Source organism: Neoarius graeffei, chromosome 8, assembly GCF_027579695.1.
Source record: "Neoarius graeffei isolate fNeoGra1 chromosome 8, fNeoGra1.pri, whole genome shotgun sequence".
NCBI classification, from domain to species: domain Eukaryota; kingdom Metazoa; phylum Chordata; class Actinopteri; order Siluriformes; family Ariidae; genus Neoarius; species Neoarius graeffei.
Genome location: NC_083576.1, coordinates 72,459,725 through 72,473,851, shown reverse-complemented (window position 1 = coordinate 72,473,851; position 14,127 = coordinate 72,459,725). Strand labels below are relative to the sequence as shown.

The 14,127-nt window shown below is 43.1% G+C and overlaps 1 protein-coding gene across 2 annotated transcripts in view; it reads left to right on the top strand.

The window, feature by feature from the left end:
- Positions 1–14,127, top strand: part of immp2l (inner mitochondrial membrane peptidase subunit 2) — a 337,482-nt gene that overhangs the window by 289,384 nt on the left and 33,971 nt on the right. For both annotated transcript variants that reach the window (XM_060928205.1, XM_060928206.1), the window contains exon 4: positions 1,378–1,443. In XM_060928205.1, coding sequence (XP_060784188.1) covers positions 1,378–1,443 — 66 coding nt within the window. The remainder of the gene's footprint in view (positions 1–1,377; positions 1,444–14,127) is intronic.

The window sequence follows — 14,127 nt, the reverse complement described above, 5'->3', positions numbered from 1 at the left end:
TCTCCATTTGAGAAATTGTAGCGTCAATTAAATGTGCACAAAGGTTCATGTCGAGCCTCGGAGTCTGTAAATATCGGTAGATGAAAAAACAAATGATGCAGACCACAAAGTGTCAACCAATCAGGACAAGGTGGCATGTTTGCTGATCTGTCGATTCAGAAACTCCGCCTCTTGCACTAGCATTCAAGCTTTTTATTGTTTTTAGCTCGTGTCGTTTGTATTTTGTGTTTCAAAACAGATAGCTTCAGCTAACTCAATCAAAATTCACTGACTTTTTCTGGGTTCTTTCTCCGATTCTATTTATTGTAAAATGACCTTGAAATTCACTGTATACATCCAGCGTTGGGCGGCACGGTGGTGTAGTGGTTAGCGCTGTCGCCTCACAGCAAGAAGGTCCGGGTTCGAGCCCCGTGGCCGGCGAGGGCCTTTCTGTGTGGAGTTTGCATGTTCTCCCCGTGTCCGCGTGGGTTTCCTCCGGGTGCTCCGGTTTCCCCCACAGTCCAAAGACATGCAGGTTAGGTTAACTGGTGACTCTAAATTGAGCGTAGGTGTGAATGTGAGTGTGAATGGTTGTCTGTGTCTATGTGTCAGCCCTGTGATGACCTGGCGACTTGTCCAGGGTGTACCCCGCCTTTCGCCCGTAGTCAGCTGGGATAGGCTCCAGCTTGCCTGCGACCTTGTAGAACAGGATAAAGCGGCTAGAGATAATGAGATGAGATGAGATTATTAATAGAATATTAATATTATTCCATAAAATAAGTAGATAAAACTTTTGTAAATGAAAAGATCCCACATGGGGTCACAACCTAGTTTGGGAATTTCTGATATAACTGAAACCTCTTTTCTCCTTCCTATTATTATCCATCCATCCATTATCTGTAGCCGCTTTATCCTGTCCTACAGGGTTGCAGGCAAGCTGGAGCCTATCCCAGCTGACTACGGGCGAAAGGCGGGGTACACCCTGGACAAGTCGCCAGGTCATCACAGGGCTGACACATAGACACAGACAACCATTCACACTCACATTCACACCTACGGTCAATTTAGAGTCACCAGTTAACCTAACCTGCATGTCTTTGGACTGTGGGGGAAACCGGAGCACCCGGAGGAAACCCACGCGGACACGGGGAGAACATGCAAACTCCACACAGAAAGGCCCTCGTCGGCCACGGGGCTCGAACCCAGAACCTTCTTGCTGTGAGGCGACAGCGCTAACCACTACACCACCGTGCCGCCCTTCCTATTATTATTATTATTATTATTATTGTTGCTGTTATCACTTATATTTAATTTTAACCTTTTATCACTGAGATTTTAATCATTTTAATCATAATATTAAGCTAGAATGTTATTTCTCTCTCTCTCTTTTTTCTTTAGGTCTCCCAAGAACCCAAAACAGAAGATCATCAAGCGAGTCATTGCTCTTGAGGGAGACTTCATCAAGTTAGTTTACTTATTTTCGTGATATCATTGCTATTCTGTAACGTAATGTCCTTACATCAGACTGTTAGGGACGTCTGTACAGTCAGCTGTCTCGTAATATAATGTAATTTATTCAGTTAAAGCCTCACCACGGATTGATGAATGACTATTAAAGCTGTTGCATTATGTCTTTGTAGCCACTTAGGAGAGAAAAAAAACACACAAAATCTATGATCACGCATAATAACCCGGTCTGAATTGCTCAGGCTGTGAATGCACACTGAAGCTCACAGCGCTCATTAAATCGTCCAGGCTCGTCAGTGTCGCATCCCAAGGTGATCTTTGGATCGGCAGCTGAAAAGGCAGCGCTGATGGCTCTGTGAAACTGATTACCTTTCTGATGGTTCAGAGATACGTGGGGGAGTTCAGTGGAAATGGATGCAGTTTTTTTTTTCTCCCTGCGATGGCTGAAAGGAGCGATTTAATGACTCCTCAGACCCCTGCAATTGACAGCAGTGCCATTTACTAAAGGTTCCATCTGTGCGCCTTTTCCACTACGATGTCCACAGAACATTGCATAACACTTTATTTTAGGTTCTTGCAATTACACACAGAGCTCTGAGAAGTCAATAAGAGTGAGCTGAGCATGGTATAGCGCCCTGGTGAACAGGTTTTCACTGATATTCCTCTTTCCTTGTTGAGACGTAAACCAAGTAATGAGGGTCTTTTTGAAGAATTTTTCAACTCTGATTTTTTTTTTAAGAGTAATCTGTTAAAAAAAATGCTTTATTGCAGCAGCTACAGTTAGGTCCATAAATATTTGGACACAGACAACATTTTTCTAATTTTGGTTCTGTACATTACCACAATGAATTTTGAACAAAACAATTCAGATGCAGTTGAAGTTCAGACTTTCAGCTTTAATTCAGTGGGTTGAACAAAATGATTGCATAAAAATGTGAGGAACTAAAGCATTTTTTAAACACAATCCCTTCATTTCAGGGGCTCAAAAGTAATTGGACAAATTAAATAATTGTAAATAAAATGTTCATTTCTAATATTTGGTTGAAAACCCTTCGTTGGCAATGACTGCCTGAAGTCTTGAACTCATGGACATCACCAGACGCTGTGTTTCCTCCTTTTTAATGCTCTGCCAGGCCTTTACTGCAGCGGTTTTCAGTTGCTGTTTGTTTGTGGGCCTTTCTGTCTGAAGTTTAGTCTTTAACAAGTGAAATGCATGCTCAATTGGGTTGAGATCAGGTGACTGACTTGGCCATTCAAGAATATTCCACTTCTTTGCTTTAATAAACTCCTGGGTTGCTTTGGCTTTATGTTTTGGGTCATTGTCCATCTGTATTATGAAACGCCGACCAATCAGTTTGGCTGGATTTGAGCACACAGTACGTCTCTGAATACCTCAGAATTCATCCGGCTGCTTCTGTCCTGTGTCACATCATCAATAAACACTAGTGACCCAGTGCCACTTGCAGCCATGCATGCCCAAGCCATCACACTGCCTCCGCCGTGTTTTACAGATGATGTGGTATGCTTTGGATCATGAGCTGTACCACGCCTTTGCCATACTTTTTTCTTTCCATCATTCTAGTAGAGGTTGATCTTGGTTTCATCTGTCCAAAGAATGTTCTTCCAGAACTGTGCTGGCTTTTTTAGATGTTTTTTTAGCAAAGTCCAATCTAGCCTTTTTATTCTTGAGGCTTATGAGTGGCTCGCACCGTGCAGTGAACCCTCTGTATTTACTTTCATGCAGTCTTCTGTTTATGGTAGATTTGGATATTGATACGCCTACCTCCTGGAGAGTGTTGTTCACTTGGCTGGCTGTTGTGAAGGGGTTTCTCTTCACCATGGAAATTATTCTGCGATCATCCACTACTGTTGTCTTCTGTGAGCGTCCAGGTCTTTTTGCATTGATGACTTCACCAGTTCTTTCTTTCTTTCTTTCTTTCTTTCTTTCTTTCTTTCTTTCTTTCTTTCTTTCTTTCTTTCTTTCTTTCTTTCTTTCTTTCTTTCTTTCTTTCTTTCTTTCTTTCTTTCTTTCTTTCTTTCTTTCTTTCTTTCTTTCTTTCTTTCTTTCTTTCTTTCTTTCTTTCTTTCTTTCTTTCTTTCTTTCTTTCTTTCTTTCTTTCTTTCTTTCTTTCTTTCTTTCTTTCTTTCTTTCTTTCTTTCTTTCTTTCTTTCTTTCTTTCTTTCTTTCTTTCTTTCTTTCTTTCTTTCTTTCTTTCTTTCTTTCTTTCTTTCTTTCTTTCTTTCTTTCTTTCTTTCTTTCTTTCTTTCTTTCTTTCTTTCTTTCTTTCTTTCTTTCTTTCTTTCTTTCTTTCTTTCTTTCTTTCTTTCTTTCTTTCTTTCTTTCTTTCTTTCTTTCTTTCTTTCTTTCTTTCTTTCTTTCTTTCTTTCTTTCTTTCTTTCTCAGGATGTACCAAACTGTAGATTTTGCCACTCCTAATATTGTAGCAATTTCTCGGATGTTTTTTTTTTTCTGTTTTCGCAGCTTAAGGATGGCTTGTTTCACCTGCATGGAGAGCTCCTTTGACCGCATGTTTTCTTCACAGCAAAATCTTCCAAATGCAAGCACCACACCTCAAATCAACTCCAGGCCTTTTATCTGCTTAATTGAGAATGACATAACGAAGGAATTGCCCACACCTGCCCATGAAATAGCCTTTGAGTCAATTGTCCAATTACTTTTGGTCCCTTTAAAAACAGGGTGGCACATGTTAAGGAGCTGAAACTCCTAAACCCTTCATCCAATTTTAATGTGGATACCATCAAATGAAAGCTGAAAGTCTGGACTTTATGTCCATGTCCATTATATAACTATAACTTGAATATGTTTCAGTAAACAGGTAAAAAAAAAAAATTGTGTCAGTGTCCAAATATATATGGGCCTAACTGTATAAACTATAGTAAAAATACAAAAAAACCCCAGTCATGCTTACAGTAGGGGTGGAAATGTCAGGCTTCAAAATCAATTTTAATTCTTAAGACAACGGTTCATTATATGCTGATACCAGTGAATCCACTGTGGGGTCGCCACAGCGGATCATTGTGATTCGCATATTTGATTTGGCATAAGTTTTACACCGGATGCCCTTCCTGACGTAACCCTCCCTGATCTAGGGACCGGCACTAAGTATGCACTGGCTTGTGTAGGGTGTTTTACCTAATCTCCATATCTTTGGACTGTGGAAGGCAACCAGAGCAAATCCATGCAGAGAACATGCAAACTCCACACGGAAAGGCCCCATCGGCTGTGAGGTTCGAACCTGGACCCATCTGACTGTGAGACGACAGAGCTAACCACTGCACCATCATGCCGCCCTGCTTAACATATCAATTAAAAAAAGAATTAATATTTTTAAACTGATATACAGTATGTTCAGCAGTTTCAGTTTAAACTGATCTGTAAAACTGAAACTGATTAAAATATCATTTTAAAAATATTTGAATTATTTTTTTACATGCCAGTCATCTGTCTTTTTCTACAGCAATCAGTTTATAATAAGTTATAATTAACATGAGTATAAATACACAGGTGATTATAGAAAATCGCTCGGACTGATTGGTCGAGAAATTCGGACTGTTTCTCGATAATCACCTCGAGCGACTCGGCAAAATGGCGGCCAGTCAGTTTGTCACCATCAGTGAGGAAGAATTACACATGATGAAAGAAAGTGCTGTTCCTAAAAGCACTAAAGATGCTATGAAGTTTGGTCTAAAACTATTCAAAGGTAAGGTGGAATTGTGATTTATTTTATCCATTTCTAAACAAAGTATTTTATGTGAGTTAGCATAAATAAGTGACACGAATCTGGGCCACGCAATTATTACATCTGCATGACGCTTTTGAAGTTTGAAATAAATTATTTTTTTTAATAAGATTTTTTGTGGCGACTGCTTCATAGAGGCTGTAGCCACTATGTCATTGTGTTGTAAGAATGAGTGTAACAATAGCACATGCAGGTGTTCCTATTAAAATGGCCGGTGAGTGTATACAATTCGGTTCACCATTCGAAATAAATGCAGAGGTGGACAAAGTATCCAACTTCATTACTGAAGTCAAAGTACAGATCCCACTGGTCAAATGTTACTCCGATACAAGTGAAAGTTGTCCAGTCACATTTTTACTAAAGTTAAAGTACTGAAGTACTTGCTTTTAAAAATACTTAAGTATTAAAAGTACATTTTCTGTCAACACATTGTATTATTGCCACAACGCTTACAAAACCTAACGCCTCTGAAGCAACCTACTGGATTATTTTGTGAATTCACATAATGAACGCATGCTGTGCCATCATGGTGGTTTAACGTTAAGCTAGCTAGTCAGTGACGCTCTACCTGACATGCTAGCAAACTCTTTTCAAACTCAAAATCATATTGTGTAGTTAACGCTACTAGAAAAGAAAGATTTCTACATTCTGTTTATTTGGCAAGATTATGCTAAAACACATTTCTGAAAGGACTTCAGATAAGTTGACGTTATTCATGTTAGCGTAACTCTGTTTTTACATGCTAACTAACAGTGTCCAAGTTAACTAGCTATGTGTAAACGTTAGCCAAGGACAAGGCTATGGCAACTTGGCGGGCAAATCCATAGAATGTCATTTGACTAACCAGACTGCATAGCTATTGCAACGTTATCGCTAGCTCTAAAAGCACAGACAACTTCATTGCAAGCTTTCTCTCGGAATAAAACATTTATGTACCTCAATATGCTTCCGCAGGTTGGACGGCAAGTTTTTGTAGGCTGTGATGTGGTTCATTTTCAGCAAACAAAGCAAACATTTAAAACTAAACGAATCGTTAATCTTTTCAGAAAACTGAGACATGGGTTCTAGGTATGGCCATGGGTGTGTGCGTTCCCCAGAAGAACCACCTCCTTCCATTCTGCCATCAACTTTTCGAGTTAAATAACGCTGCTGAGAAATCATTGATCTTGATTTTATACAGTCTATGGACGTGACATGACCCTAGTGATTACCGATAGGATCTCAGTGTCACCTGTGAAAAAACCATCACGTTTTAGAAAAGAAAAGAAAAAAAACATCCACTTTCAAAGCTGCTTCATAGTAACGAGTAACGAGGACCTTGACAGAGTAAAAAGTACGATATTTGCCTTTCAAATGTAGTGAAGTTAAAGTCATAAGTTTCCCCAAAAAAATACTCAAAGTACAGATACTCAAAAAGTGTACTTAAGTGCAGTACTCAAGTAAATGTACTTCATTACTGTCCACGTCTGAATAAATGGGCTAGACTAAAGAAATCGCTTTCAGACATGTTTATGCTTATTACAGAGGGAAAGTGCGTTCGTATTTTAAAATATACTCCAGGTTGTCCCCCTTTCCTCGTCTTCTTCAGCCAGTGGTCCAATGTGTGATGTAGATGTGGCGCACTTCTGAGTCGTTACAGAAAGTTGTCAAAAGAGTATTGAGACCACTGAGCTCTAGCACCAGGCCATTTCCGGGAAATAAGAGTTTTGGTCATGGTGACAGCGTGTGTATGTCAGCCTCGGTTCGGAGGTTTCAGTTTCGAAAACTGAAAGAGGTAAGAGTAGAATAATATAAAGTAAAGACACTTGATATATTTTGCTTCTATGATTTTTAAATTGTTCATTTTTGGATTACGCTTCATTTTTGTGGCTACTACCTCATAGAGTAAATACAGGGTTAGTCAAAATTATGTTAACACTAATGGATCATTTTTCTCCTGCAGATAGACGTACGCCATGGGTGACAGATGAAATGGTACTGTTGCTCGTTGGTTTTTGTGTGTTGAACACGATGGCGAACAGGTTGAGACCATTCTGTAAATCATCTTGCACATATGATGTATGTTTTGTGAATAAATGGTTTGTACCATTTAAGTGTTAACATAATTTTGACAAACCCTGTGTATATATATATATATATATATATATATATTTTATGTATATATATGCTATATTTATTGTATGGACATGGTATTAGAAAACAATTTTATTTATAAGCAATAGCCACATGGACCCATAGGGTACCTATTTTTAAAATAATCACCTGTATATTTATACTAAAACAATTATCCACCTCAGGCTCAGTGGTTATTGGTGAATCATAACCATGACTTTGTCTCAGTTATTATTCACCGATATTCACTTCACCTTTAGTGAAGAATTGTTAAATATTTGATCATCTGCCCATTAGGGCTTGCTGAAATAGCTCAGTAGGGAGACCATTAGATGGAAGATCTAAAGATCTCTAGTTCAAGCTCAGGTTTTGGCATGGAGGAGTGTGCTTTGAGTACATCTTCGACCAATGGGATATTTGCTTTTGGGAAGCCATGGCCTAAGGGTTAGAGAAACAGCTTTGGGACCAAAATCAGGGCTCTACATTAATTTTTGAAACCACTTGTCCTGTTGGGCAAGTTGAAAGGAAATTTACTTGTCCGAATGTGAAGTTGACTTGTCTGAAGAAAAATTTGAGAAAAAAAGCCCACAAAAACTATTTGTAATAAACTAATTTCACCAGAATTACTTTAACACAATCTATTCGCTACAGAAAAAAATTGGACTCCATCAATCATTAATTTATTTATGAGAAATTGAAAACCAGAAAATTAAAATTATACAGTATATTTTCATCCTAGAACTTCCACCTTATTGTGGTGGAGGGGTTTGTGTGCTTGAATGATCCTAGGAGCTATGTTGTCGGGGGCATTATGCCCCTGTCAGGGTTTCCCAAGGCAGACAGGTCCTAGGTGACAGGCCAGACCAAGAGCAGTTCACCAAAAACCCCTATGGAGAAAAAAGCAAGGACCGTGACGTCGCCCGGTATGACGCAGCCGGGGCCCCACCCTGGAGCCAGGCCCGGGGTTGGGGCTCGTATGCGAGCGCTTGGTGGCCGGGCCTTTGCCCATGGGGCCCGGCCGGGCTCAGCCTGAAGAGGTGACATGGGCCCGACCTCCTGTGGGTTCACCACCCACAGAGGTAGCAGTAGGGGATTGGTGCAGTGTGGATTGGGTGGCAGTCGAAGGCAGGGGCCTCGACGACCTGATCCCCGGACACAGCGGCTGGCTGTTGGGACATGGAATGTCACTTCGCTGGGGGGGAAAGAGCCTGAGCTTGTGCGGGAGGTTGAGAGGTACCGGCTAGAGATAGTCGGGCTCACCTCCACGCACAGCTTGGGCTGTGGAACCCAGCTCCTCAAGAGGGGCTGGACTTTCCACTTCTCTGGAGTCGCCCGTGGTGAGCGGCGGCGGGCTGGTGTGGGCTTGCTTATAGCTCCCCAGCTCAGCAGCCATGTGTTGGAGTTTACCCCAGTGAACGAGAGGGTCGCCTCTCTGCGCCTTCGGATTGGGGAGAGGGCTCTTGCTGTTGTTTGTGCCTACGGGCCAAATAGCAGTATAGAGTATCCGGCCTTCTTGGAGTCCCTGGGAGAGGTACTGAGGGGTGCTCAGACTGGGGACTCCATTGTGCTACTGGGGGACTTCAATGCTCATGTGGGCGACGACAGTGACACCTGGAGGGGCGTGGTTGGGAGGAACGGCCTCCCCGATCTGAACCCGCGTGGTGTTTTGTTATTGGACTTCTGTGCTAGTCACGGTTTGTCCATAACGAACACCATGTTCGAGCATAGGGGTGTCCATAAGTGCACGTGGCACCAGGACACCTTAGGTCGGAGGTCGATGATCGGCTTTGTAGTCGTTTCATCTGATCTCCGGCCCTATGTCTTGGACACTCGGGTGAAGAGAGGGGCTGAGTTGTCAACTGATCACCACCTGGTGGTGAGTTGGATCCGCTGGCGGAGGAGGAAGCTGGACAGACCTGGTAGGCCCAAACGTATGGTGAGGGTCTGCTGGGAACGTCTGGCCGAGCACTCTGTTGGGGAGGTCTTTAACTCCCACCTCCGGGAGAGCTTTTCCCCAGCTTCCGAGGGAGGCGGGGGACATTGAATCTGAGTGGACCATGTTCTCTACCTCCATTGTGGACGCAGCTGTTCGGAGCTGTGGCCGCAAGGTCTCCGGTGCCTGTCGTGGCGGCAATCCCCGAACCCGGTGGTGGACACCGGAAGTAAGGGATGCCGTCAAGTTGAAGAAGGAGTCCTATTGGGCCATGTTGACCTCCGGGACTCCTGAGGCAGCTGACGGGTATCGGCAGGCCAGGCGTGCTGCAGCTCGGGCAGTTGCGGAGGCAAAAACTCGGAACTGGGAGGAGTTCGGGGAGGCCATGGAGAAGGGACTATCGGTCGGCCTCGAAGAAATTCTGGCAAACCGTCCGGCGCCTCAGGAGGGGGAAGCAGTACTCTGCCAACACTGTTTACAGTGCGGGTGGGGAGCTGTTGACCTCGACTGGGGACATTGTCGGGCGGTGGAAGGAATACTTTGAGGATCTCCTCAATCCCACCGTCATGTCTTCCACTGAGGAGACTGAGGCTGATGACTCAGAGGTGGACTCGTCCATTACCCAAGCCGAAGTCACTGAGGTGGTTTGCAAGCTCCTCGGTGGCAAGGCACCGGGAGTGGATGAGATCCGCCCTGAGTATCTCAAGTCTCTGGATGTTGTGGGGCTGTCTTGGTTGACACGCCTCTGCAACATCGCGTGGCGGTCGGGGACAGTGCCTCTGGAGTAGCAGACTGGGGTGGTGGTCCCTCTTTTTAAGAAAGGGGACCGGAGAGTGTGCTCCAATTATAGGGGAATCACACTTCTCAGCCTCCCAGGGAAGGTTTACTCCAGGGTACTGGAGAGGAGAATTCGACCAATAGTCGAACCTCGGATCCAGGAGGAACAATGCGGTTTTCATTCTGGTCGCGGAACACTGGACCAGCTCTATACCCTTCATAGGGTGCTCGAGGGTTCATGGGAGTTTGCCCAACCAGTCCACATGTGCTTTGTGGATCTGGAGAAGGCATTCGACCGTGTCCCCCGTGGTATTCTGTGGGGGGTGCTTCGGGAGTATGGGGTTCGGGGCTCTTTGCTAAGGGCTGTCCGGTCCCTGTACGAACGGAGCAGGAGTCTGGTTCGCATTGCCGGCAGTAAGTCAAACCTGTTCCCAGTGCATCTTGGACTCCGGCAGGGCTGCCCTTTGTCACCGGTTCTGTTCATAATTTTTATTGACAGAATTTCTAGGTGCAGCCAGGGGCCGGAAGGAATCCTGTTTGGGAACCACAGGATTTCATCTCTGCTTTTTGCGGATGATGTTGTCCTGTTGGCTTCTTCAAACCAGGACCTTCAGCATGCACTGGGGCGGTTTGCAGTCGAGTGTGAAGCGGCTGGGATGAGAATCAGCACCTCCAAGTCCGAGGCCATGGTTCTCGACCGGAAAAGGGTGGCTTGCCCTCTCCAGGTTGGTGGAGAAGTCCTGCCTCAAGTGGAGGAGTTAAGTATCTCGGGATCTTGTTCACGAGTGAGGGAAGGATGGAGCGTGAGATCGACAGGCGGATCGGTGCAGCCTCCGCAGTGATGCGGTTGCTTTACCGGTCCGTCATGGTGAAGAAGGAGCTGAGCCAAAAGGCGAAGCTCTCAATTTACCGGTCGATCTACGTTCCGACTCTCACCTATGGTCATGAGCTTTGGGTAATGACCGAAAGAACAAGATCGCGGATACAAGCAGCCGAAATGAGTTTCCTTCACAGGGTGGCTGGGCGCTCCCTTAGAGATAGGGTGAGAAGCACAGTCACTCGGGAGGAGCTCGGAGTAGAGCCGCTGCTCCTCCACATCGAGAGGAATCAGCTGAGGTGGCTCGGGCATCTTTTTCGGATGCCTCCTGGACGCCTCCCTGGGGAGGTGTTCCAGGCATGTCCCCCCGGGAAGAGGCCCCGGGGAAGACCCAGGGACACGCTGGAGGGACTATGTCTCTCGGCTGGCCTGGGAACGCCTTGGTGTTCTTCCCGAGGAGCTGGCCGAGGTGTCTGGGGAAAGGGAAGTTTGGGCTTCCATGCTTAGACCGCTGCCTCCGCGACCCGGTCCCGGATAAGCGGAAGAAGACGAGACGAGTATATTTTCATTTTTAAATTATTAACTTTGAATATATATCCTCCACTGATTAATTGTTGTTGTCTAATTATTCATTGTGGCTCTTGTATGGTATTTAATGGTTGTGATGAAAGTTGCGGTGTTTTTTAGGTTTTTGTTGCGATTACATTGCGGGAGGAAGTGAAAGTTGCGAGAAATTGTTGCGATTTTCTCTTTTTGTGATTAAAATTGAGTGATATGTTAAATATTAAGTTATTACTGAAAAACTATTGATTAAAAAAACAAAAACACTGAGAAATGGTCCTATAAACAACTTTACCAATATAAAAGATTACCAGGACTACAAAAATGCAGAAAAATAGGCTTTACTATCCAAATGCACCTGTTGGTTCAAAAGTTAAAGTGCATAGAACCTCACAGCACCACATGAAGTTACCTTAAAATATAATATAAATGCCTCAGCTTTCATGTAAGAAAAAAACACTATTAATACTAGTACTGTGTGCAGGCAGTCTCTCCTGAAGACTAAATTAAACAATAATTATAAACTAATAAAATAAATGGCTCAGGCTTCATAGAAGAAAAAAAACAATTTGAACAGAATCTCACAGTATGATGCTGAAGCTGCCTAAACAATGGAAAATAAAATACCATTTGGCAAAAATGTTGGCATCCATTAATTTATTGTATTAAGTAAAAAATAATGTAAAGTGCACACAGTCCTTCACTGTAAACATAACACACTTTCAGTAACAATTTAAGCCTATATAAATACTGACTCGCACATGCTGCTTCTCTTGAACGTATACACGGAAGTAAGGCGGAAGGTAGTTTGTCGACGTCACCTCAAGACGACGCCAACGATTGGTCAAATTTGCGGGAAAGTTGCAGTGATTGGATATAATTGCAACACCACCCTGAATTCATGGGGATTGGTTGAATTTGCGTTGATGTTGCAAATCGCAACATTGTGAAATCCTGGAGGGTCTGATAAACGACCGTTTACTTTTCAGCTCAAATACACGAAGCGGTATTGGCCGGTTTCGCAAGCGGAATATTGCGCATGCGCACATCGCTCTTTCCGAAGAGAAACATCCGGCGATTCATCAAAACAATATGTCGAGTGAGATGCTTCGGAAATCATGTGAATAAACTGATAAATTTGATATGTAACCCGAATATCGGTGTATTTTGGCACTTGTCCGATCGGACAAGTAACTGAGATGATGAACTTGTCCGACATAAAGGATCACTTGTCCCGGACAAGCGTTAATGTCGAGCCCTGAAAATATTGCTGATTTGATTCCCAGGAAGTGTGTGTGTGTGGGGGGGGGGGGGGGGGAAATCTACTGTATATCCATGGCTCAAGTGCCCTTGAGCAAGGCACCTAACTTCCCAACTGTTTTCCGGGCTAAACTTTGTGTTTTAACTCTTAGACACTTTAGACCCCAAATTCTTAGCACTACCTTTACAATTCTGACTCCTTATGCTTCTCTGTACATTTAAATGGTGAATTTCTTCATTACATCGATGTCCAACTGGTCAAGAAGAATTGTTCTTTAGTTATAGAGTTCCTAGATCTCTTTGATAAAATCGTCCCAGTGGCAAATAAAACCAGTGTAATTCCAGAAGTCAAAATTTAACCCTTCCACACCCTGAGTCTCGCCTCCAAGTACATGATGTATTACTGTCAGTATTATTATAACAGCATACATTGAACAGTTATTCCACAAAACCGAGTCGTACATGAGCTGATGGCCAACAAGGTGCGTACCACCGAGTTGGCTATAAGCCATGTGCGATGAGATTGAGTGGAATAACTGTTTTATTCTATCCACATTCACTGGATTTTGAGAAACAGAGCATTTTTATTTTTATTTTTTATAAATTTGATAAATAAAAACTTTATACAAAACGTCCAACAAAATAATTTTCGCTTAGAATGTAAACAAACCTGCGAAATGACACGAGCAATTTGTGAAAAATGCAATAATAATAATAATAATTCTTGAAAAATAAAAAATATACGTTCTTGCCCTCAAATATTTAAATTCCATATTTTATTGCTTTTTTTGTCCTTTTTGGGGTTTTGTTTTCGAGTAGAGTTTTTATTTCGTCCTCGGTTGGTTCAGCAACACACTTCGCCATTTTCTTCCTCTTTAGGGGTTTTTGGCAGTTGGTAAACCAACTTAAAGGTGCATTACCGCCACTGACTGGGCTGGAGTGTGGAACAGGAGATATTGGGAGAAAAAATAAAACTATATTCTTTTAACTATTTCTGTTTATTTTAAATACTTGAGAACAAAGTGATATACCTGATATATCTCCGGCATTTTTTTTTGTCTACTAATGGTATTGCTGGGTTTCAGTCATGTGACTTTTCTTAGCGGTTTTACCGGAAGTGAAGTAGCTGATGGTCTAGCAAACCAAAACGGCTGCCGTAGTGCAAACAACTAGCGATAACTTATCAGAGTACGCTCGTAATCTAGAAGCCACTGCTCGCTTTAGATATATTCAGAAGATTGCTATGCGCAATGGAATCGACCCCTACAGTCTGGGAAAGAAGGATTTGTCATACGATCTCGAAAACTACCCTTCAGTTGAGTTCCCCGACATCTCGAACTATCTGGAGTTGCAGACGTCCTTCTACACCGCAAAACACATGAAAGCGTGGAAGAGTATGGAGGCTTACAACTTTTTTGTACGTGGCTGGGTAAAGGACCTCGCTATCAATGTGCTGCCGA